Source organism: Lepidochelys olivacea, assembly GCF_965140295.1.
Source record: "Lepidochelys olivacea isolate rLepOli2 genome assembly, chromosome: 11".
NCBI lineage: Eukaryota > Metazoa > Chordata > Testudines > Cheloniidae > Lepidochelys > Lepidochelys olivacea.
Genome location: NC_140421.1, coordinates 78,695,551 through 78,718,148, shown reverse-complemented (window position 1 = coordinate 78,718,148; position 22,598 = coordinate 78,695,551). Strand labels below are relative to the sequence as shown.

Here is a 22,598-nt window from a genome sequence, read left to right as displayed (position 1 = left end):
GTTTTCTTTGTGTGCAATGAATCACTGCCCCAAGCTCATTCTTAAAACTTGCCTCCAGCTCCTTTCCCCTTCTTCTCTTGCTGTATGTCCCCTCATTCACCTGATCATTCTCGCTCATTAATTGCAAGCCACTGATTCATTATTTCCTCCTTGGCACCACTGTCTTTCCCTGTGAGTGAGAGAGAGAAATAGAAGGGAGAGAGAATGAGGAAACCCTCTGTACAAACTGGCAGCAGCAGGTTTAGCCATAGGAAGCAAGATCCCTGGACCATGTCTTCTCTCCCCAGTCAGCTGCACACAAGAGGCAGCTTCCCTTCATGACAGTCACTGATCTATGAGCTTCTTAGAGGAAATGCTGGCAAGGATTAATTAGGAAGAAGTGAGTTTTGAGAGAGTTGGAGTTAGCGGGAGGAAGCCTAGCGCTTGTTCGAGGGGTAAGAAGCATATGGTGAATGGAATGGCAAGGAAATAAAGGAGAAAGGTTTGAGAGAATTCTGGAGGATGGACGAGGAGTAGGTGTAAATGAAACCAAAGATGTAGATAGGAGCAAAATCAGGTAGTCTCTCGTGTAGATGAGCAATGAACAAAGACATAACATGGGTAATGCATAAAAATCAACTTATGTATTTTGTCAATTGTAATTTAATTTGGTCAAATATGGTAAATGTACTATAGATATCATAAAAATGAAATTTATAGTGCAGCTCACAGTAGTCCCTGTTAATCTGAGATGTAGAGAAAACCTACCAAATATTTTGGATGGATTATAAAATAGTGTGTAGAAAGCTCCTATTCCTAGAGAAATGACACACAAATGAAAACAAAACAAAAGTAATTTACCATAGATCCAAGCAGGAGATTGTCAGTTAATACCAAGACTGGTTAGCCCAAGATGTACCATATACTCATGACTACTTCTAGAGTAAGGTTTTATTGTTAAAGAAGATTAAATAAATTCACTATAGGCCAGAGGTCCCCAAACTCTGAGGAATGCCCCCACAGGGGGCACAGAGGAACGTTTGGGGGGCTTGCAGTGGAGCCCGGCCCAGCCCCCCTGGGAGGGAGGGAGGGAGTATCATGCTTCCAGACCCTTTTAGCCCCCAGGCCCAGCTCTGCCCACAGTCCCGCTCCACCCCCAGCTCCACTCTGCCCCCATCCCCAGCTCTGCCTTCCGCTCAAGCTCAACTGCTGAGGAAGCCTTGGTTGTGCAGTAATGGCGGGGAGGCATGGGGTGCCAACCCTCCCAGTTTTGCCGAGAGTCTCTCAGAATCGGGCCTTATTTCCCAGAGGCTCTGGAAGCCAAACCAGGAGAGTTTAGGCCTCTAAAAATCTGGCCGCGCAGTGGGGCTAAGTAAGGCTCCCTGCCTTCCCTGGCCCTGTGCTGCTCCCGGAAGCACCTGGCACATCCCTGCGGCCCTTGGGGGAGGTCAGGGGGTCTCTGAGCTGTCCCTGCCCCGAGCGTAGACTCCGCAGCTCCCATTGGCCGGGAACTGCAGGCAGAGGGTGGTGCCTGCAGGCAGAGGTAGTGCACAGACACCCCACTCACCAAGGGCCACAGGGTTGCGCCAGATGTTTCTGGGAGCAGTGCAGAACCAGGGCAGGCTGGGAGCCTGACTTAGTCCCTCTGCATTGCTGACCAAAAGCCACCCGAGGTAGGTGCTGCCCAGCTAGAGCCCAAAGCCCTCACCCCCTCCTGCACCCCAATCCCCTGCCCCAGCCCTGCGCCCATTCCTGCACCCAAACTCCCTCCCAGAGCCCGTACCCCAGACTCCCTCCCAGAGCCGCCTCCTGCACCCAAACTCCCTCCCGGAGCTTGTACCCCGCACCACCTCTCACATCCCAGCCTACAGCCCCCTCCTGCACCCAGAGTCCCTCCCAGAGTCTGCACCCCAAACCCCAGTCCCAGGTTCATCCCGGAGCCTCCTCCCAAACTCTGAATCCCTCGGCCCCAGCCTGGTGAAAGTGAGAGCTGGGGGGATGGGACGGGGGGGGGGAGGGGAGGGGGATGAGTGGTAGAGGGAGGGGGAATGGAGTGATTGGGGCCTTGGAGAAGGGGCAGGGGCAGGGCAAGGGTGTTTGGGTTTGTGTAATTAGACAGTTGGCAACCCTAGGACAGATTCTGTTAATGATAAGGGGGGTGGGACTGGAAAAGTTTGTGTGCCACTGCTTTAGGCAATGTTTTATACATCTACAATTAAGGGAATTTGTATTCAAGATCAACTTGAACTCCGTCTGGTTCAAAAGAACCCCAAACGCTTGTGCTAACACTTCTCATGATGTGTTATGTGAGGCCTTGGCAAAGCAATGTCATGTAACTAGTCAAGCCTAGAACAAAGATGTGTTATTTGTAACAAGGAAGCAGACTAGCAATTTGCAGAACATTATATGTAATGATAGATCTGTGAAAATGCAGTATTGTGCCAGCTCAGTGTGTACGTATAGCTTGCCTGCTATTGCAAATAACATTTGGCCGGGGATCTTCCGATAATCCTGGACTAGGAGCTGTGTGGGGCACGAGCTAGAGCACCAGCGGGGACCTGTTCTTTGCTTGGAGCCTGTAGGTGCTACCACAATATAAATAACGTCTCCCCACAATTTGAAGTCTCCTGAAACCTGTGTATCAAACAGTAGAATCTGTAAAATTCTTGAAGTTATATCTTATTAAACCAGTTGACTGTACTTAATTTGAGAGACAATAGATTGACCTCTTTAAGATGCCTCTAGTTTGGAGGGGGAGGGGAATAAAAATAGCAAAAAAACCTAGTTTTCAAAAGTTCAGTATTTTTTCTTCATTTTAATCCATTTGAATAACTGGCCATTAACTTTTGGGGCTTCCTCATCTGGATCCCACACAGCTGGAGGCCACTGTGAATTTAGCCTTTAATTCCTTCAAATGTTACCGTTGTTTTTATAGCCCAGTAATTGTTTTGATTTGTATTCAAATAGCACCCAGATAGCTTGATGCAATCCACAAGAAAGATTTGATCCCTGCTCCAAAGAGATTATAATCTAAAACAAGCAGCATTCAAAAGGTGCAGGAGAGGAATTACAATGTGACTGTAATTTAATGATCATTTTTAATTTTTATCCCCAAATATCCCTTTCTCTGTTATTAGCTGGCTAATACCTTGAGTCTTGAGAGCAAATTTAAAGAGGGGGGTAAGTGGTCTTATGGATCAGCTCCTTAAATTGCCCTAAATAAAAAGATTTTTTCATGCACCTCTTATCAGTTTTTAAATACACATTGATCCAGTCAGAGCAAGGATGGTCTCATGATTAAGGCTTTGAACATAAACTCAGATCTGAATTTTATTCCGAGTTCTGCTATACTGTGTGGCAATGAGCAAGTCACTTACTTTCTCTTCTTCTGTTTCCCCACATGGAAAATAGGAATAGTACCTTTCCTCCCAGGACAGTGGGAGCCTAAGTTCATTAACGTTACTATAGCTGAGTGCCATAGTGTAAGCTTCTTAGTTTTCTCCCATCTGGGTATAGCCACATGTTGTCTTTTGTGTTGTACTTAGACTGCAGGCTCTTTTGGGCATAGACTTCCATTTTGTTAAGAGTTTGTACAGTGTCTAGCATAATGGGGTCCTGGTTCATGACTGCAACTCCTAGGCACTACAGCAAAAGTAGTAAATAATTAGACATACATTTGAATACTAGTTTGACACAATACTGGGTTAATGGATAATTATTTCACTCTTCATATTGCCTTTCTGACACAGTAATCAAGTTAGAGTCATAAGGTTTAAATATTGCATATTTTGGTAGTACTTAGTCCTTGAGTAAGACACAACTATGAATATGGTATTTCAAGGTATATAAAATAAGCTTTTCAGGGGTCTTCATTGTGGTACTGCATCTAGGTATTTTTATCAGTACTACATAAGACACAAAATATACATTTAGGTCAGACACAGTCTTAAAGCATGCCATTATTGATCTGCTCAACCCTTGCTAATGTGCTCATTCAACTTCTCCTGTTTGTTTTTGTGGGAAGTACTGTGCATCCCCGACCAGGTGATTTTTTCCCTACATGCACGTCTTTTCCTTTATAAACTAGCAGAGAAAAAGCTAACATTCATGATTGACCACAATGGCATCATATCAAAGCATTATCTGCTTTAATTACACTGTGTTTATTACCAAATTAAAGCCTCTCTGTGAAGACTCTATGAAGGTTTTGTATGAAAGATATTTTTTAAAAATACCTAATGTTTATTGTAAACTCGCAATAGCTGAAATGGCTTAAAAATGCATCTTGATTTATCCATCTTTTTAAATTTGTTTTAAATAGTTCAAATATATTGCAAGGACTTGGTTTTATTCTGTAGCTCATATCTGCAGTAAATGAAAAAGCCAGAGTCTTGTAATAGCCTGATGAAAACCGTTCTTAGTTACTCTCTCTCACTCTAATGTAGCACTAGATGAGTTTGTTTGGGTTTAAGTCACAGACAGAAAACTTGCATCTCAAATATGACCAATTTTTCAAATAATTAAATTGTAGCAGCAGTAGCTAGAATTAGACTGGTGCACCTGTGTATTTATTTAGAGTGGGTGTCAGTCAATCAGCTTGCACACTCTCCATAGAGAGTGCTAATAGGATTGACCAGGATCTGTAGGACGAGCTTTTCCTTTTCTCTGTGGAATAAGCTAGGGATTTACTGAATCACTAGAACAATAATTCATTAATTGGCCTAACTGAGCCTGGATGCTTGCCATGTTGCTTTTGTGATCTAGATACTTAACCTGGCTTGCACTTGCGGGGTGCAGACTCTTGCTGTAGAGGCAAACGATTAAGATATTTCAGAATCTAAGAATTTATTGAAGTGCAGAAAATCTCTGGACTCTTAATAGAAATACCCAGTTTTTGGGTGAGGAGTAGTGCATGTACACAGCACTGTACTACAATAGATAGAGAATGGGACTGAGGGTCAGGAGCCCTGTTTTCTGTTCCTTGCCGTGTCTCACACTGTAGGTCACAGTGGGCCTGTATGTTCCTCAGCTTCCTGATCTGTAAAATGGTGGTGATACCCACATTAATAGAGTGCTTTGCGGATCTGTGGTATTTAAATCTCTGTTCAGGATGGGATTTTCCAAAGTGCTCTGTGTTGGTTTAGATTTTCTCTCAAGCTAATGGTGAAACTCTCATTGATTCAAGTCAGAGCAGAGTTAGGCCAACTTCAAGTGTATTTGAAAATCCAATCCTTGCTTTGTAAAGGACACGATCATTGCTATGAAGAGGCACTGCAATTACTAGATAACTAATACTGTTGTGTAATTGAACACAGTACTTTTTTTCCATTTTAATTTTCTGGGTATTAAGTGATATGAAATTGCTTATCTGTAGGACTGTCAGTTGTACTTCTAAATTGTCATACTGTAGTCAAATTTAGTCTCGCGTCTAGTACCTGTTTTTTAAGAGATGTAAGGGCTTGTGTACACAGCAGAACAGCATGTGCTACAGGATGTAGTTTCTAAAGCAGAGTAATGCGTAGTGCACTAGTTGGTCTATGGAGACCCTGCTAGTGAGCACTAACAGTTCTCTAGTGTGCTTTCATGTACTTCTAGTGCACACCAGCAGGTTCTATGTGGACGAGTTAGTTCGGAACTTATTAGTGTGCTTTAGAAATCACACCCTTTTAGTGTGCTTTGCCACACTGTGTAGACCAGTCCTGTTACTATCCAGTAGCTGCTTGTTTGGGCTGAGCCTTTCACATGCACTTGATGAATTTGTGCATGAAAATGTGGATATGTGTGTGCTTTCTTAATATGCAGACCACTCTCAGAATTTGTCACTATTTCCCCATAATATTTTCTTGATAGTGCTATGCTAAATTTGTTCTCATACAGAGGTGAAAGTAAACTGGTACGCCCCAGTACGGTGTACCGGTACGAGCCGGTGCACCGTACTGGGACCGGCTTTCCCAGATGTCAATTTAAAGCCATGGGGTGGTGGCGGCGGGGCTGCAGCAGGGATTTAAAGGGCCCTGGAGCTCCAGCCCCCCTACTGCCCTGGGGCCCTTTAAATCCCCATCTGAGCCCTGCTGATGAAGCCCTAGGATAGTGGCGGTGGGGATTTAAAGGGTCCCAGAGCTCCAGCCAGCGCTACCGCTCTGGCCCTTTAAATCCCCGCCTGAGCCCTGTTGCCCGAGCCTTGGGGTAGGGTGGGGGGGCTGTGGCAGGGATTTAAAGGGCCCCGGAGCTCCAGCCGCCACTACTGCCCCTGGCCTTTAAATCCCCGCCGGAGCCCTGCTCCCGAAGCCTTGGGGTAGCGGTGGTGGGGCTCCAGAGTGGATTTAAAGGACCGGGGAGATAGTGGCGGCTGGAGCCCAGGGCCCTTTAAATCGCTGACTGAGCCCAGCCGCCGCTACCCCAGGGCTCAGGCAGCAGGGCTCAGGCGGGGATTTAAAGGGCTCGGGGCTCGGGCAGCCGCTACCACAGCGGAGCCCCAGGCCCTTTAAAGCTCTGCCAGAGCCCTGGGGTAGTGGTGGCAGCCGGGAGCCCCCAGGGCTCCTCAGTGATTTAAAGGGCCCGGGGCTCCGCTGCGGTAGCGGCAGCTGGAGCCCTGGGCCCTTTAAATCACCCCTGAGCCCCGGGGTTCCCAGCTGCCTCTGCAGCTGGTAGCTCGGGGTGATTTAAAGGGCCCTGGGCTCCCAGCTGCCACTACTGTAGCTGGAGCCCTGGCCCTTGAAATCAAGATTAAAAGGGCCTGGGGATTTAAGGCCCCGCCTCTCCTGGTTAAGGCCACGCCCCCTGCTCAGGACTCCGGCATACCGGTAAGTCCTCTAACTTACTTTTACCCCTGTTCTTGTACAATTTTGAAAGGTAATTGATGCTCTCAGTATACTTAATTAACAGAATTCTAGAAATAATATTATGTGCCCAAAAATGCCTGTTGGAAGTCAAACCAGTTGGTGTGCTTAATGATCCTTTTCTAGGTGACATCAACATGTACCCTGTGCTACACAAATCCCTTGTTATCTTCTTAAGTGTGACACAAGTAGGGATGGAGGATTGAAGTTGAGGTTTCTTGTCTCCTTCATGTAGTTATTTTATTTTTATTGGCATTTTAAAATGGATACAAAGTTAATTTTTCAAGTTTTAAGAGTCAATATTCAAATCAAAATTTATTTTTAGTTAGCAAATAGTTGTGACTTCAGGCAGTGGGATGGTATTTGAAAGCGATTTCAATAAGGTTTCACAAACTTTCACATGCGTTGAGGGTGTCTGCTCACCACTCTTCAGAGTTACTCAGAGCTAAGGGCCCATCTGTTTCTTGTGCAGCTCCCATTGCTACATTTTTCAGAGACATAAACCATTTAAAATCAGTTAAACTGACAGTGACTAAATTACCTTGTGATAAATCATAACGCGTTCCACAGGTAGGTTAGAGGGTAATACAGCATTTTAGAATTTACCTTTGTGTACTTGTGTGTTAAATTTTTCTGATAAGTTTAGATCAAGAAAACTCCAGTCCTTTTCTTTTTCAGACTAGATTAATTCATCTCACTCTAACCATTTTGGCACATTTTAAAATATGTATATATTCTGAGTGGCAGACTGACAGCTCAAACCATCCAAGCCAATTTCTAACTTTACACAGAGATGTTCCCAGCTGGTTCCCTGGGACTGAGGAACATCAGGCGGCTTTTGTCTTGTCTAATAACTGGGGAGAAAGTGAGGCTAAATGACAGCAGCTGTGACCCTGCAACACCAGATGTGCCTCTGGGACTGAACTCAGGGCCCTTTTCTTTAGGAAGGGGATGGGAATTACAAAGGAACCAACGTGAACTGGGTTAATCCCACTGTGGCACTCTGTATGTGGTGGGGGTGGGGTGCAATTGTAGAGTAGGGAATCCACCCCTGAGCTTTTGAGAAAGGAACAAAGAAATCTCTGCTGTGCAGTGTCTGACTTTCACTTGGGGCCCTGAAGATCTATAGAGAAGCTTTTGACTTTAGACTTTTCCTAACCTGGTTGAAGAAAGCGCTCTAATTCATAATTTCTTTTTATTCAGTAGGATTATTGAGTTTGTATTTTATGTCAAAAGAGAGTTTATACAATATTCTGACTCTAAATAAGGCTTTTCCCCTTAACAATATGCTCGGGTCGGCTTCTGCTGTGAAGACCTTGTCTGTTGGCTGATATTTGATAAGGTAATTGTCTTGCAAAGAAAGTTGACATAAGGATTATTTGGTCTGTGGTACAGAGCTATGAAAATGTTGATCTCCCCCAATTTAAGGTATGGTAGATTTATCTTGAATTACGTGTAGCACTCAGTGATTTTTATGGTGTTTGCTGGGAGGAGGAGATTGCTTCCGTCCTGTTCAATAGTTTTTATTTTTAAGACAAAATATGTTTTCCCTGATGGTAGCCTTGTAAAAAACTGAAAGCATTGTATCCTGTTGGTTTGGTAAGCTCCCTTTCCTTTTGTATAAATGATTTCTGTAATAAATGTGCCTTTGTCGTTTTGCTCAGGTTTCCCTGGTACATGGTTCACCAGATGTATTTTTGAAATTCTTGTTTTGTGAATATTTATCATTTTGATTTTCCTACCATACTTCTCAGTTTATATTTCAGGGAAAATACAATCCAAAATATTGTTTCTCCTGTGTAGAAAGTGTACTTTAAACAATATTTATAGTTCTTTACTAAAAATTTGAAGTTATGATGTCCATGTATGTTCAATATTTAGTTTCAACAGTTCTCAGTAATTTTCATATTTTTAGGATTTATTTAGAACAGTACCTGCCGGCTACTGTAACCGGTTTGTGTGCTAGTGTGTCATGTACGCATCTTTATAGGTCTGTTTTCCTTGTAACTGGTGATGGTGTTGGAGTAATTTCACTTGTATATCATCAGTGAATATTGATGCAGGTAGGACCTGGGGAGTTGAGGAATGCCTGTGTTTAAAACATATGTTATGTTGGTACAGTTGAGAACACTGAAAAGGTTATCCTCCAGTATTCTGAGAGAAATGGACAAGTTTTAAGGACCAGGTTTTATTCTTTTTAATATCTGACAGGCATGTGTTTATATTCATACACATTCAGAGCCGTGTTGTATACATCAGTAGAGTGACTGCATACTTAGTGCCCATCCAATGGGCATTGTAGGTGCCACTTTTCTGGATGAATGCTACACATCAGTTATCAGCAAAGTTGGTTATTGCTGAAACTTTTTAAATTCTCTCTCTGTTTTCCAGGCTTTAATTTTTTGGTTCCCTCTGACGACGGGATGGAGACAGAAAATACCTCAACTTTTAGAAAGCAGTTGGTTCTGTTTGGTGTAACCTAATCCATGTCTAGGACTCTACCAAATTCATGGTCCATTTTGGTAAATTTCATGGACATAGGATTTTAAAAATCTTAAATTTCATGTTTTCAGATATTTAAATGTGAAATTTGATGATGATGTAACGGGGGGAGGTCCCAACCCAAAAGGGGCTCGATGTGGTTATAGGGTGATCACAGTCTTGCCACCCCTGCTTCTGGGGTGCTGCTGGTGGTGACACTGCCTTCAGAGCTGGGTGACTGGAGAGCAGGAGCCCAGCTCTGAAGGCAGCACAGAAGTAAGGATGGTAATACCGCAAAACCCTCTTCCCCATCCCCCAATGATAGCCAGATTTCACAAGGCAGACCCAATTTCATGCTCCATGATACATTTTTCATGCCCATGAATTTGATAGGGCCATATCCAAGTTCATGTACCTTTTTCTTTTTTTGGAAGAGTGTAAGCTTTTTGGTAGGACCTGGGCTTTCTTTGTGCTTACATAGTATCTCTCATACTGTGGTTACTAGTAGAAACAAATAATAATGTGTCTGAAATGTATTTCATGGCAAAAGTTATGAGAAAATGCTTTTGACATTCTGTCCCAGCTTCAGTTCATACTTTTTGTTGTAGCTGCATATTTCTCTAGTATAGTACCATGAGGTTTGCTTTGTTAGTACTAGTGTGGAACTGCAGAGTTCTCCCCCCTCATCCCCAGTATGTAGTGGAAAAATATGAAAGGGGAGATAGTCCACTGTCAAGAAGCAGGGACTGTTCTGAAGAGAAATTTTGGTTTAAAAATTATTGTTCCACATTGGCTCATGCTCAGGACAGGCACTAAGAGCAGATTTAAGCTATTTGATAGAAGTAATTTATGATAACTTTGCTGAAAGCTTTATATGAAGCTTTTTCCTTCTGTTTTTCAGAAGTTGTGCAAATCTTAGTCCCCCAAAGTTCTCTTAACAGTCCACAAATATTTCTAGAGAAATAGAATCGTTCTACATTTCTCTTGTAGGCTGGGATGCATTATGCAAAAGGAAATGTCATGGTTCGCAGAGAGACAATGTATGGAAATATGGCTGAAAACGCAATGATTTGTGTGTCAACTATCCAGTTTATAGCAGAATCAAGATTAGTGCTGAAAACTGATGTAATTTGATGCAGTATTGAAAGAGTAAACATTAGAAAAAAACAGAGAAGGTAGTAAGATCTTAAACACTTAGGAAAAAGTACTGCACATCCATTTTGCTGAAGCTTCTTCTGTTAAGCCTTGATGCAATAAACATTTCTGGCATCACAGAATGGTCTGATTTAAAGCACATTGTCTCTTCTGGTTTCCTTTAACGCTACAGATCTTTTGTGCTGCTGTAGAACTGTCGTGCTCTGGTAGACAACAAATACCCTCTGCAAAATTAACCCTAGCACAGGTACTAATCAAACACACACGCACTCATTATGGGTCTAACTTTAATCTATAGAAGCTTCAAAGTCTTGTAACAGCTTTTTATTCTTTTTTGGTTTCATGCTGTTGTGTCCAGGTATTACAGCACATATGGTATATAAGGCCATGCATTGTTCCTATATCCTGCCCAATGGCTAGACACAAGTGTAATTCCTTTATTTAAAAAAAAATCCTAAGAAGATGACATTCTGATAAAGGATAGGTGTATTAAAACACACTGAGAAGACTTACTCTTTTCTTTGTTGCTTTAGGAGACATCACTCAAAAAGGATATGAAAAGAAAAGGGCAAAGCTACTTGCACGTTATATACCACTAATTCAAGGTAAGAGATTTAAACTATCTGAAAGTATCAGGGAAGCCTTTTGTACTAAATGATTGTAAAAAGTGATCTGTATATCCACTAAATCCTTAATGAGCAGAAGGACCATTGCCCTGAGTTAGTGACATTACTAACTTTACAGAAAACTCAGGGTTTCTTTGTAGTAAATAGAATTTCAGCCCCCATTGGAATATCTGAGTGGTAGGCATCAGACCTGAATGTTAGCAAGAAGGTTCAAAAATTAAACCTCCATATTCTAGCTAGCTATCTACAGCAAACAAAGTATAAGTATGCAGAGTTCTACAATGAAATATTATCAGTTGTGACTGGGAGAACTGCATGGTGCCTTGCCTGCCTGGACCGGGAGAACTGCATGGTGACTTGCCTGCCTGGTGTGAAGGTTGCGGATATCTCAAGACATCTAGATAGACTTATGTGTAGTGCTGGGGAGGAGCCGGTGGTCGTGGTACATGTAGGTACCAGTGACACAGGGAAGGATAGGACAGAGGTCCTAGAGGCCAAATTTAGGCTGCTAGGTAAGAGATTGAAGTCCAGGACCTCCATGGTCGCATTTTCTGAAATGCTTACAGTTCCACGCACAGGGCCAGTTAGACAGGTGGAACTGCAGGGTCTCAGAGTGTGGATGAGACGATGGTGTAGGGAGGAGGGGTTTAGATGTATTAGGAACTGGGGATACTTTGGGGAAAGGGGGAGCCTATACAGGAAGGACGGGCTCCACCTAACCCAAAATGGAACCAGATTGCTGGTGCGTAAAATTAAAAAGTTGTTGAGCAGTTTTTAAACTAAGAGCTGGTGGAAAGCTGACAGGTACGGAGGAGCATGTGGTTTCTTGGGGAGGATCTATAAATGGAGATTCCCTATGTCCTAATAAGGAGGAGAGGATGGAAGATGATAAAATACAGGTAGAATCTGATGAGAAATTGTCAAAAGAAAAATAAATCCCATTCAATTACATCATGTAATGGCAAATAGCTATAAAGTGACAAGTTTTTAAAGTGCATAAATACCAGTGCTAGAAGTCTAAATAATAAGATGGTGAAGTAGAGTGCCCCGTATTAAATGAGGATATTGGTGGTATAGGCATCACAGGAACTTGATGGAATGAGGATAATCAATGGGTCACAGTAATACAAAATATATCGGAAGAACAGAACAGGTCATGCTGGTGGGGGAATGGTACTATATGTGAAAGAAGGCATAGAATCAAATGAAGTAAAAATCGTAAATGAACAAAACTGTATCATAGTCTCTCTGGATAATAATTCCATGCTTGAATAATTAGAATATAGCAGTAGGGATATATTACAGACCACCTGACCAGGATGGTGATAGTGACTGGGAAATTCTCAGGGACATTAGAGAACCTATTAAAATAAAAAACTCAATAATAATGGGGGATTTCAACTATCCCCCTATTGACTGGGTACATGTCATCTCAGGATGGAATGCAGAGATAAAATTTCTTGTCACCTTAAACGACTGCTTCTTGGAGCAGCTAGTCCTGAAGCCCACAAGAGGAGAGGCAATTCTTGATTTAGTCCTAAGTGGAGCACGGGATCAGGTCCAAGAGGTGAATATAGCTGGACAGCTTGGTAATAGTGACCATAATATAATTAAATTTAAACATCCCTGTGGTGGCTCAACACTGTAGCATTTAATTTCAGAAAGGGGAACTACACAAAAATGAGGAGGTTAGTTAAATAGAAATTAAAGGGTACAGCGCCAAAAGTGAAATCCCTGCAAGCCACATGGAAACTTTTTAAAGACACCATAATAGAGGCTCAACTTAAATGTATACCCCAAATTAAAAAACATAGAGAACCAAAAAAGAGCCACCCGGGCTAAACAACTAAGTAAAAGAAGCAGTGAGATGCAAAAAGGCATCCTTTAAAACATGGAAGTTAAATCCTAATGAGTCGAATAGAAAGGAGCATAAACTCTGGCATATGAAGTATAAAAATATAATTAGGAAAGCCAAAAAAGAATTTGAAGTACAGTTAGCCAAAGACTCAAAGTATCAGCAAAAAAATTAAGTACATCAGAAGCTGGAAGCCTGCTAAACAGCCAGTGGGCCACTGGATGATCGAGATGCTGAAGGAGCACGTAAGGATGATAAGGCCATTGTGGAGAAACTAAATTAACTCTTTGTATCAGTCTTTACGGTTGAGGATGTGAAGGAGATGCCCAAATCTGAGCCATTCTTTTTAGGTGACAGATCTGAGGAATTGTCCCAGATTGAGGTGTCATTAGACGAGGTTTTGGTACAAATTGATAAAGTAAACAGTAATAAGTCACCAGGAGCAGATGGTATTCACCCAAGAGTTCTGAAGGAACTCAAATGTGAAATTGCAGGACTACTAACTGTCTTCTGTAACCTATCATTTAAATCTGCTTCTGTACCAAATGACTGGAGCATAGCTAACGTGACACCATTTTTTTAGAGGGGCTCCAGAGGTGACCCTGGCAATTAAAGGCTGGTAAGCCTGACTTCAGTACCAGGCAAACTGGTTGAAACTATAGTAAAGAACAAAATTGTAAGACACATAAATGAACATAATTTGTTGGGGAATAGTCAACGTGGTTTTTGTAAAGGGAAATCATACCTTGCCAATCTACTAGAATTCTTTGAGATGGTTAACTAGCATGTGCACAAGGGGGATCCACTGGATATAGTGTATTTAGAGTTTCAGAAAGCCTTTGACAAGGTCCCTCACCAAAGGTTATAAGTAAAGTAAGCAGTCATGGGATAAGAGGGAAGGTGCTCTCATGGATTGGTAACTGGTTAAAAGATAGGAAACAGAGGGTAGGAATAAACAGTCAGTTTTCAGAATGGAGAGAGGTAAATAGTGGTGTCCCCCAGAGGTGTGTACTGGGCCAAGAACTATTCAACATATTCATAAATGATCTGGAAAAAGGGGTGAACAGCGAGGTGGCAAAGTTTGCAGATGATACAAAACTGCTCAAGATAGTTAAGTCCCAAGCAGACTGCAAAGAGCTACAAAAGGGTCTCTCAGAACTGGGTGACTGGGCAACAAAATAGCAAATGGAATTCAATGTTGATAAATGCAAAGTGATGCACATTGGAAAACATCCCAACTATACATATAAAATGATGGGGTCTAAATTAGCTATTACCACTCGAGAGAGATCTTGGAATCATTGTGGATAGTTCCCTGAAAACATCCACTCAGTGTGCAGTGGCAGTCAAAAAAGCAACAGATGTTGGGAATCATTAAGAAAAGGATAGATAATAAGACAGAAAATATCATATTGCCTCTATATAAATCCATGGTATGCCCATATCTTGAATACTGTGTACAGATGTGGTCACCCCATCTCAAGAAAGATGTATTGGACTTGGAAAAGGTTCATAAAATGGCAACAAAAATTATTAGGGGTATGGAACGGCTTCTGTATGAGGAGAGATGACTAAGGGGGGATATGATAGAGGTCTATAAAATCATGACTGATGTGGAGAAAGTAAATAAGGAAGTGTTGTTTACTCCTTGTCATAACAGAAGAACTAAGGGCCACCAAATGAAATTAATAGGCAGCAGGTTTAAAACAAACACAAGGAAGTATTTCTTCACACAACGCAGTCAGCCTGTGGAACTTCTTGCCAGAGGATGTTGTGAAGGCCAAGACCATAACAGTGTTCAAAAAATAACTAATAAATTGATGGAGGACAGGTTCATCAATGGCTATTAGCCAGGATAGGCAGGGATGGTGCTCCTAGCCTCTGATTGCCAGAAGCTGGTAGTGGGCGATGGGATGGATCTCTTGATGATTACCTGTTCTGTTCATTCCCTCTGGGGCACCTGGGATTGGCTGCTGTCAGAAGACAGGATACGTAGCTAGATGGACCTGTGGTCTGACCCACTATTGCCGTTCTTATGTACGTCTTAACACTGTACATCAGCAGTTTGCATCCAGAGTGAGACGTGTACCTGAGAGATTTTTATATCAAGGTGTTTAATGTTTGTTCTTGAGAATTTTGTTCAGGAGCATTTAGCTTTTAGTTATATTGTTTTTGCCTTGATAAATAACTTAATCTAGGTATCCTCATGACTGCTTTAAAAGAGTAAGATAACGGGATAATTTTAATTAACAAAAAAAAAAAAGCTACGAAGCTACCATTCAAAAATGTAGTACAAAATTTTCCAGTTTTCTTGTAGTTGTATACCTTTCCTATTGTATTTTGCATTTTCTTTAGAGTCTTTTCTGACAAATAATTTAATTATTAAATTAATGGATACCATGTTTTGTCATTATCAAGCTACAGGGCTTTTTTAATATATACAGACTTCGTAATAAAGCTACTTGTAACTAACATTACATTTGCCACTCAGACAAACTACAGTGTCTGCTGATAACTGACACATACTACCACTTCTACAAATAATATTGGGGACTGCTTTGATACAGAAATCTGTTATCAAAAATTGTTTTTGAAGTTGTTATTCTAACATAAAAATTGATGGTATAGTCTTTGAGTTAAAAGCAATTGCATGAGTACTTGTGTTTACGCCCCATATATTTTAGATTTAATCTGACTCCTAGTACTATTAAAGCTACATTATATTTATGTCTGATGAGGTGCTCTTAGTTGAAGCTTCTGTTTTCAAAAGCCTTTATAACTACTTGAAAAGTTCAGTTTGGCCATTTGTTATGTTTATTTAAAATGCACAATATAATATTTTGAAACCTTTTTTGCTCTAATTCACACTTGTTTTAAAAACTTCATACTAGCCATACTAGTACTCAAAAAGTACGGTCTTCAATAAAATAAAACAAAATTTTGTTTTAGAAACAGTTACGTCCTTGAAAATCATGTATTTTGTGTGTGCCTTGTGATTTTTTTATTCTTTACCATGCTAAAGAGCTCCTAATGTCCCATTCTACACTTACATCTGGAACGCTGCATACTGACGTATTTTCATGTTCTCTGTGTGTATTTGAAAGGATACTAACTTGTGTAATAAATCAGATTCATAGGGAAAAAATTCAGTCCAGAAAACTGTTAAATGTTAAACTTTATGATTAAGAACTGAAATATACCAAAGTGAGGGCATTTTAATTTTCCGCAGCAGCTGTCAGTGGCCATGTACTGTATCTGCATCATAAGGCAAATTAACAGAATATATAGGGGTGCAAAATGTTACATAACTGAAAGCACATTAAAATTGCTGTGGAGAGCTTATTTTTGAATGTCCTCATTTTGGTGCTTTTAAAAGTGGTTATGTTTAAATCTGCAAGGCTGTTAAAGGACAAGTCTCAATCTTTCTTCAGAGGTTTACGTGCATCTCCCTCCACTTCCTAGTTGTAGGTTAGTATGTCTCCCAACTGGTTGTTACTGTTGTCCTTGACCAGGGGTTGATACAGACAGGCTACAGAATTGGTTATGGAGGAGGAGGTACTGAAGTAGAGGCCTCTTCCTGGAATGGTTGAATAAAGAAGCAGCACTACTGGGTCCCAGGATGAGCAGAAAGAATAAGGCTGCAGCCTGGCATGGACAGCAGTGTGTGTCTGTCTTTGTGTCTGTTTGTCCCAGAAAGATGTGTTCTACCTCCTCCAGAAGTTGTAGGTTGGAATCAGGAATTCTAGGTGATCTTGTCTAACTTGCGTTATTCCATAGGGAGGCAGTGGGATGCTACGCGGTAAACCTATTCGTGCAGATGTGGGAGGCACTGCGTGCATGTATCAAGCCCAGGCATGGTGTGTGCCCTAGGGGTATTCAGTCAGGGGTGTAGGGCATTCTGCTCTTCTTGCCTAAACCGGACCTTTCTGCCTGCACTACCGCTTATACCCATGCTATCTAGACATGCCATGTCTGTACTCTACATCCCACCATCCGTGTCGACGTGCCGTCAGTGAGCTTCCTCCTCCTTCGAGTACTTGCTAATGTCAGTTCAGTTCTCAGTGTGTGCGCGCCCATGTGCACAGTTGTTGGAGATTTTTGCCTTAGCGGTATCTGTAGGGCCGGCTCTGGTGCCCTCTGGAGTGCCGCGCTCATGTGGCAGTATATCAGGCGCTGCCAGCCCTGCTCCCCTCAGTTCCTTCTTACTGCCCATGACGGTTGGTTGGAGCGCCTGGTCTTGCTTAGCAAGAGCATTAATGGTTTTTCACTGTTTAGATCATTTTCCTTTGTTATTCAGTCGAGTAATTAGTTAGCTGTTAAGTGTTGTAGTAGTACTTTACTAGTTAGTCCCAGTTGGGACTTTGCCCTGCAGTTGGGCATGCCCTGCTCCCCAGGCTTCCAGCCATGTTCTGAGTGCAGCCGGCCAGTGCCCATCAGTGACCTGCACCGGAGTTGTTTGAAGTGCCTGGGGGAGTCTCACAGAAAAGACACATGGTGGATCTGCAAAACGCTCGTCCCCGAACTCAGAAAGAGCAGGGAGTTCGATTAAGGGCCCTCCATATGGAGGCTGCTCAGCACCCGGCATCAGAGCCCTTGCACCCGGACTCCACGCCCAGTACTTGGGCATCAACATGCAGCACACTGCTGGCACCAGAATCCGTCCAGCACCGTTCCCCCTCACTGGTACCGAAGAAGCAGTCTGTCAATTGGTCCGCAGGCACCGCAGAAGGGAACTTCGGGCAGAGGGCCTGAGTTAGGTCTCATGCCTGCTATGGAGGCTCTTGGGGGTACTGCTATGGTTGGACTCCCTAGCCCAGCCAGGGACCCACCTCCAACTCCGAGCGGTAGGGAGTCCTGGCCCATCGCAGGGCCATCAGCACCCGAGGTGGGCCTGGCGGCCAAAGAACAGTTAAGCTGACTGGCACCACAGATACCTGGCTGCATGGCAGATCCCACCAAGACACCAGTTCAAAGAGCCAAGCCGGTTATGGGACTGCCCCTAAAGGCAGTGGAACATCCATGGACTGCAGGTGTCATTCCCCTTCCCCATGGCCAAGGACCCTGATACCACAACCTTGGTTTCTGCCACCACAGTCACTACCTAGAAGACATGGAACTCGTAGCCGATCCCCCATACTCTCTGTACCCAAACTCTCTGTACCGATGGTTCTCCTGCCAGAGATCACCAAGGTGCTGATTACCATTTCCTCATAGATCTCTCAGGCGTCAGTCCCCCCCACATGAAACTGTTCCTGGTTGCAGCACCATAGAATCATAGAATATCAGGGTTGGAAGGGACCCCAGAAGGTCATCTAGTCCAACCCCCTGCTCAAAGCAGGACCAATTCCCAGTTAAATCATCCCAGCCAGGGCTTTGTCAAGCCTGACCTTAAAAACCTCTAAGGAAGGAGATTCTACCACCTCCCTAGGTAACGCATTCCAGTGTTTCACCACCCTCTTAGTGAAAAAGTTTTTCCTAATATCCAATCTAAACCTCCCCCACTGCAACTTGAGACCATTACTCCTCGTTCTGTCATCTGCTACCATTGAGAACAGTCTAGAGCCATCCTCTTTGGAACCCCCTTTCAGGTAGTTGAAAGCAGCTATCAAATCCCCCCTCATTCTTCTCTTCTGCAGGCTAAACAATCCCATCTCCCTCAGCCTCTCCTCATAACTCATGTGTTCCAGTCCCCTAATCATTTTTGTTGCCCTTCGCTGGACTCTCTCCAATTTATCCACATCCTTCTTGAAGTGTGGGGCCCAAAACTGGACACAGTACTCCAGAGGAGGCCTCACCAATGTTGAATAGAGGGGAACGATCACGTCCCTCGATCTGCTCGCTATGCGCCTACTTATACATCCCAAAATGCCATTGGCCTTCTTGGCAACAAGGGCACACTGCTGACTCATATCCAGCTTCTCGTCCACTGTCACCCCTAGGTCCTTTTCTGCAGAACTGCTGCCTAGCCATTCGGTCCCTAGTCTGTAGCTGTGCATTGGGTTCTTCCGTCCTAAGTGCAGGACCCTGCACTTACCCTTATTGAACCTCATCAGATTTCTTTTGGCCCAATCCTCCAATTTGTCTAGGTCTTTCTGTATCCTGTCCCTCCCCTACAGCGTATCTACCACTCCTCCCAGTTTAGTATCATCCGCAAATTTGCTGAGAGTGCAATCCACACCATCCTCCAGATCATTTATGAAGATATTGAACAAAACTGATCCCAGGACCGACCCTTGGGGCACTCCACTTGATACCGGCTGCCAACTAGATATGGAGCCATTGATCACTACCCGTTGAGCCCGACAATCTAGCCAGCTTTCTACCCACCTTGTAGTGCATTCATCCAGCCCATACTTCCTTAACTTGCTGACAAGAATACTGTGGGAGACCGTGTCAAAAGCTTTGCTAAAGTCAAGAAACAATACATCCACTGCTTTCCCTTCATCCACAGAACCAGTAATCTCATCATAAAAGGCGATTAGATTAGTCAGGCATGACCTTCCCTTGGTGAATCCATGCTGGCTGTTCCTGATCACTTTCCTCTCATGCAAGTGCTTCAGGATTGATTCTTTGAGGACCTGCTCCATGATTTTTCCAGGGACTGAAGTGAGGCTGACTGGCCTGTAGTTCCCAGGATCCTCCTTCTTCCCTTTTTTAAAGATTGGGATTTTTTAAAAGATTTCCATCTCTTGCCTTCCTTGTATGAGTCACAGACGAGAGTTAGTTGACAGATTCAGGCTTCCACAGCCTCACCCTGGTCACCAGAAGGGCAGTGGTCCAGGTCGGAGGGACAGTTCAGCCCTTCCCCCATAGAGGGCAAATCACCTCCTAGCCAGGAACCCACCAAAGCACCTATGCCACCGGCATGGGGTCCAGGGCAATGGCCCCCGCAGAGGCAGTACTGGAACCCGTGGTGGGTGCCTATTATTCTGGCACTGTACTCCCACCACTTTTCCCAGGCTGCATCAGACAACCTACCCTCAGTGCAGCCGGCACCAGTGTTGGAGCAAGGGGCCGAATCTGAAGCGGCAACTTCGCATGCGGCTCCGGTGGCTGCAGAGCAGGCCCCAGTGCAGCAAGGGGATGCTCCCCACGCTCCAGCGGTGCAGTTGTCCTCGTCATCCGCGGATGAGGCAGTGGCGGGGCCCTCACGAACCAGTAGTCCCCCTGATGACTTCAGGGAGCACCAAGCCCTACTTAAAAGGATGGCGGCCAAGTCAAGGAGCTAGCTGAGGAGCCCAATGACCTCGTCAGTGGCATTTCCTGTTCACCCAGGGGTCCTCAAGATTGCCAGATCGGTGTGGCAGACCCCATCTTCCTTTTCACCCACATCCAAGAAGGCAGAAAAGTACTATGTCCCCGCACAGGGGTTTGAATATCTATATACGCATTCTCCCACGGGGTCCCTGGTCATGTCCGCTGTCAACGAAAGGGCTAGGGAGGGCCAGGCGAGTGGCACCCCTGAAAAGAAAGATGGCAAGAGGCTGGACTTATTTGGCAGAAAGATTTATTCAACAGCAAGCCTCCAATTTAGGGTTTCTAACCATCAGGCCCTACTTGGCAGATACAATTTCAACCAGTGGGACTCCAGGAGCAAGTTCAAAGAGAGCCTCCCACAGAATCGGGTGCAGGAGTTTGCCACTCTGGTGGAAGAGGGGACGGCGGTAGCCAGAAGTGTCCTCCAAATGGCCTTGGATGCCATGGACTCAGCGCTCAGGGACTCTGCACTAGCCATGAGGCATAGCTCCTGGCTACAGACCTCCGGGCTGTCCCAGGAGATGTAATCCATCCTCCAGGACATCCCTTTCGAGGGAACCACGCTATTCTCGGAGCTAACTGATTCAAGGCTCCATAGCCTTAAAGACTCCCGGGCCAGCCTCCACTCCTTAGGCCTGCATACTACTCAGCAGGCTAGAAAGCCATTCCCCCCTACTCCTCCACCTCCTCAGTCGTCGAGGTCTTGGGGTGCCCCTCCATCCGGCTCCTACAAATAGAACAAAGGCGGGTTTTAAGCGATACCCCCAGTTGTCATCTCATCCACCTGCCCAGCCTGGTCCTTCCAGGGACAAAGGCAGCCAAAAGCAGTCATTTTGAGGATGCGCTCGAAGATGACACTCGAGTCAGTGCGCTGGATCTGCTCCGTCTTCCTCAATCGCCTCCTCCCTTTCCGGTCGGCCTGGTCCCCTATCACCACTGGGTGCTCGACACAGTCTCATCGGGCTATACCCTGCAGTTTATAGCCAACCAACCTTTCAACCTCCCTTCCCTGTCCCTCTTCAGGGACCCTTCTCACGAGCAGCTTCTTGTTCAGTAGGTTGAAAACCTCCTGGGCCAGTGGAAGATGTTCCACAAGACATGGAAAGAAGAGGATTTTACTCCCGCTACTTCCTAAATCCAAAGGCAAAAGGGGGCCTCAGACCTATCCTAAACCTGCGCCCCCTCAACAAGTCTGTCAAAAAGTTGAAGTTTCGTATGGTCTCTCTGGCCGCCATCATCCCATCCCTGGACCTGGGAGACTGGTATGCTGCCCTCGATTTAAAGGACGTGTACTTCCATATTTCCATATTCCTGGGGCACTGGCATTTCCTCCGTTTCACGTTGGGTCTGCACCATTTCCAGTTCACAGTGATGCCCTTTGGTCTCTTGTCGGCTCCAAGAATGTTCACAAAGTGTATAGCGCCAGTGGCCGCTTACCTGCAACATCGGGGAGTCCAAATCTACCCGTACTTCGACAATTGGTTGATAAGGAGCCGGTTCTCAGATCAGGTGCGGAGGCATCTCATTCTGTTCTGTTCCATCTGTTGTGGTCTTGGCCTAATAATAAATGACAGTCAACCTTCACCCCAGTGCAATGCATAGAATTTATTGGGGCGGGACTCGGCCGTACTTGTCAGGTCTAGCAAGTCCTGTTGGGAAGTGGAAAGCCCTCCACCAGGGTGATCCACCTGGCTAAATGGAAGAGATTCACCTGCTGGATGGCGGATAAGGGACGTCCATCCCAAGTGAGCCCCGTTCCAGCTCATTCTAGACGGCCTTCTGAATCTCAAGCTCCAAGAATTGTTGCTCTCATCAATCAAGGTCCATCTAGCAGCCATCTCAGCCTTCCACCCACCGTTCGAGGGCAGGTCAGTTTTCTCTCAGGATATCACGGCCAGATTCCTTAAGGGCCTGGAGCGCCTCTGCCCACACATCAGGGACCCCGTCCCTCTGTGGGACTTGAATCTGGTGCAGTTGCGGCTCACAGGTCCCCCCTTTGAGCCTCTGGCTTCCTGCTCTGTCCTCCTTTCCTGGAAGATCGCGTTCCTGGTTGCGGTGATGTCAGCCTGCCGGGTATCTGAGATTCGAGTGCTCACCTCAGAGCCGCCTTACATTGTCTTCTACAAGGACAAAGTCTAGCTAAGACCGCACCTGGCCTTCCTTCCCAAGATAGTCTCTCAGTTTAATTCGAGCCAAGACATTTACTTACCAGTCTTCTTTCCAAAGCCGCATAAGTCAGAGAAGGAGCACAGGCTACATGCTCTGGACATCAGGAAGGCTCTGGCCTTTTACATTGACAGGATCAAACCGTTCCATAAGTAGAAACAATTATTCATCACTGTGGCTGACAGAATGAAAGGTCACCCTGTATCCACGCAAAGAATTACTACTTGGATCACTGTCTAC

The 22,598-nt window shown here is 44.5% G+C and overlaps 1 protein-coding gene across 2 annotated transcripts in view; it reads left to right on the top strand.

The window, feature by feature from the left end:
- Window positions 1–22,598, top strand: part of DIP2A (disco interacting protein 2 homolog A) — a 246,059-nt gene that overhangs the window by 81,715 nt on the left and 141,746 nt on the right. For both annotated transcript variants that reach the window (XM_084644034.1, XM_084644035.1), the window contains exon 2: window positions 10,988–11,059. In XM_084644034.1, coding sequence (XP_084500160.1) covers window positions 10,988–11,059 — 72 coding nt within the window. The remainder of the gene's footprint in view (window positions 1–10,987; window positions 11,060–22,598) is intronic.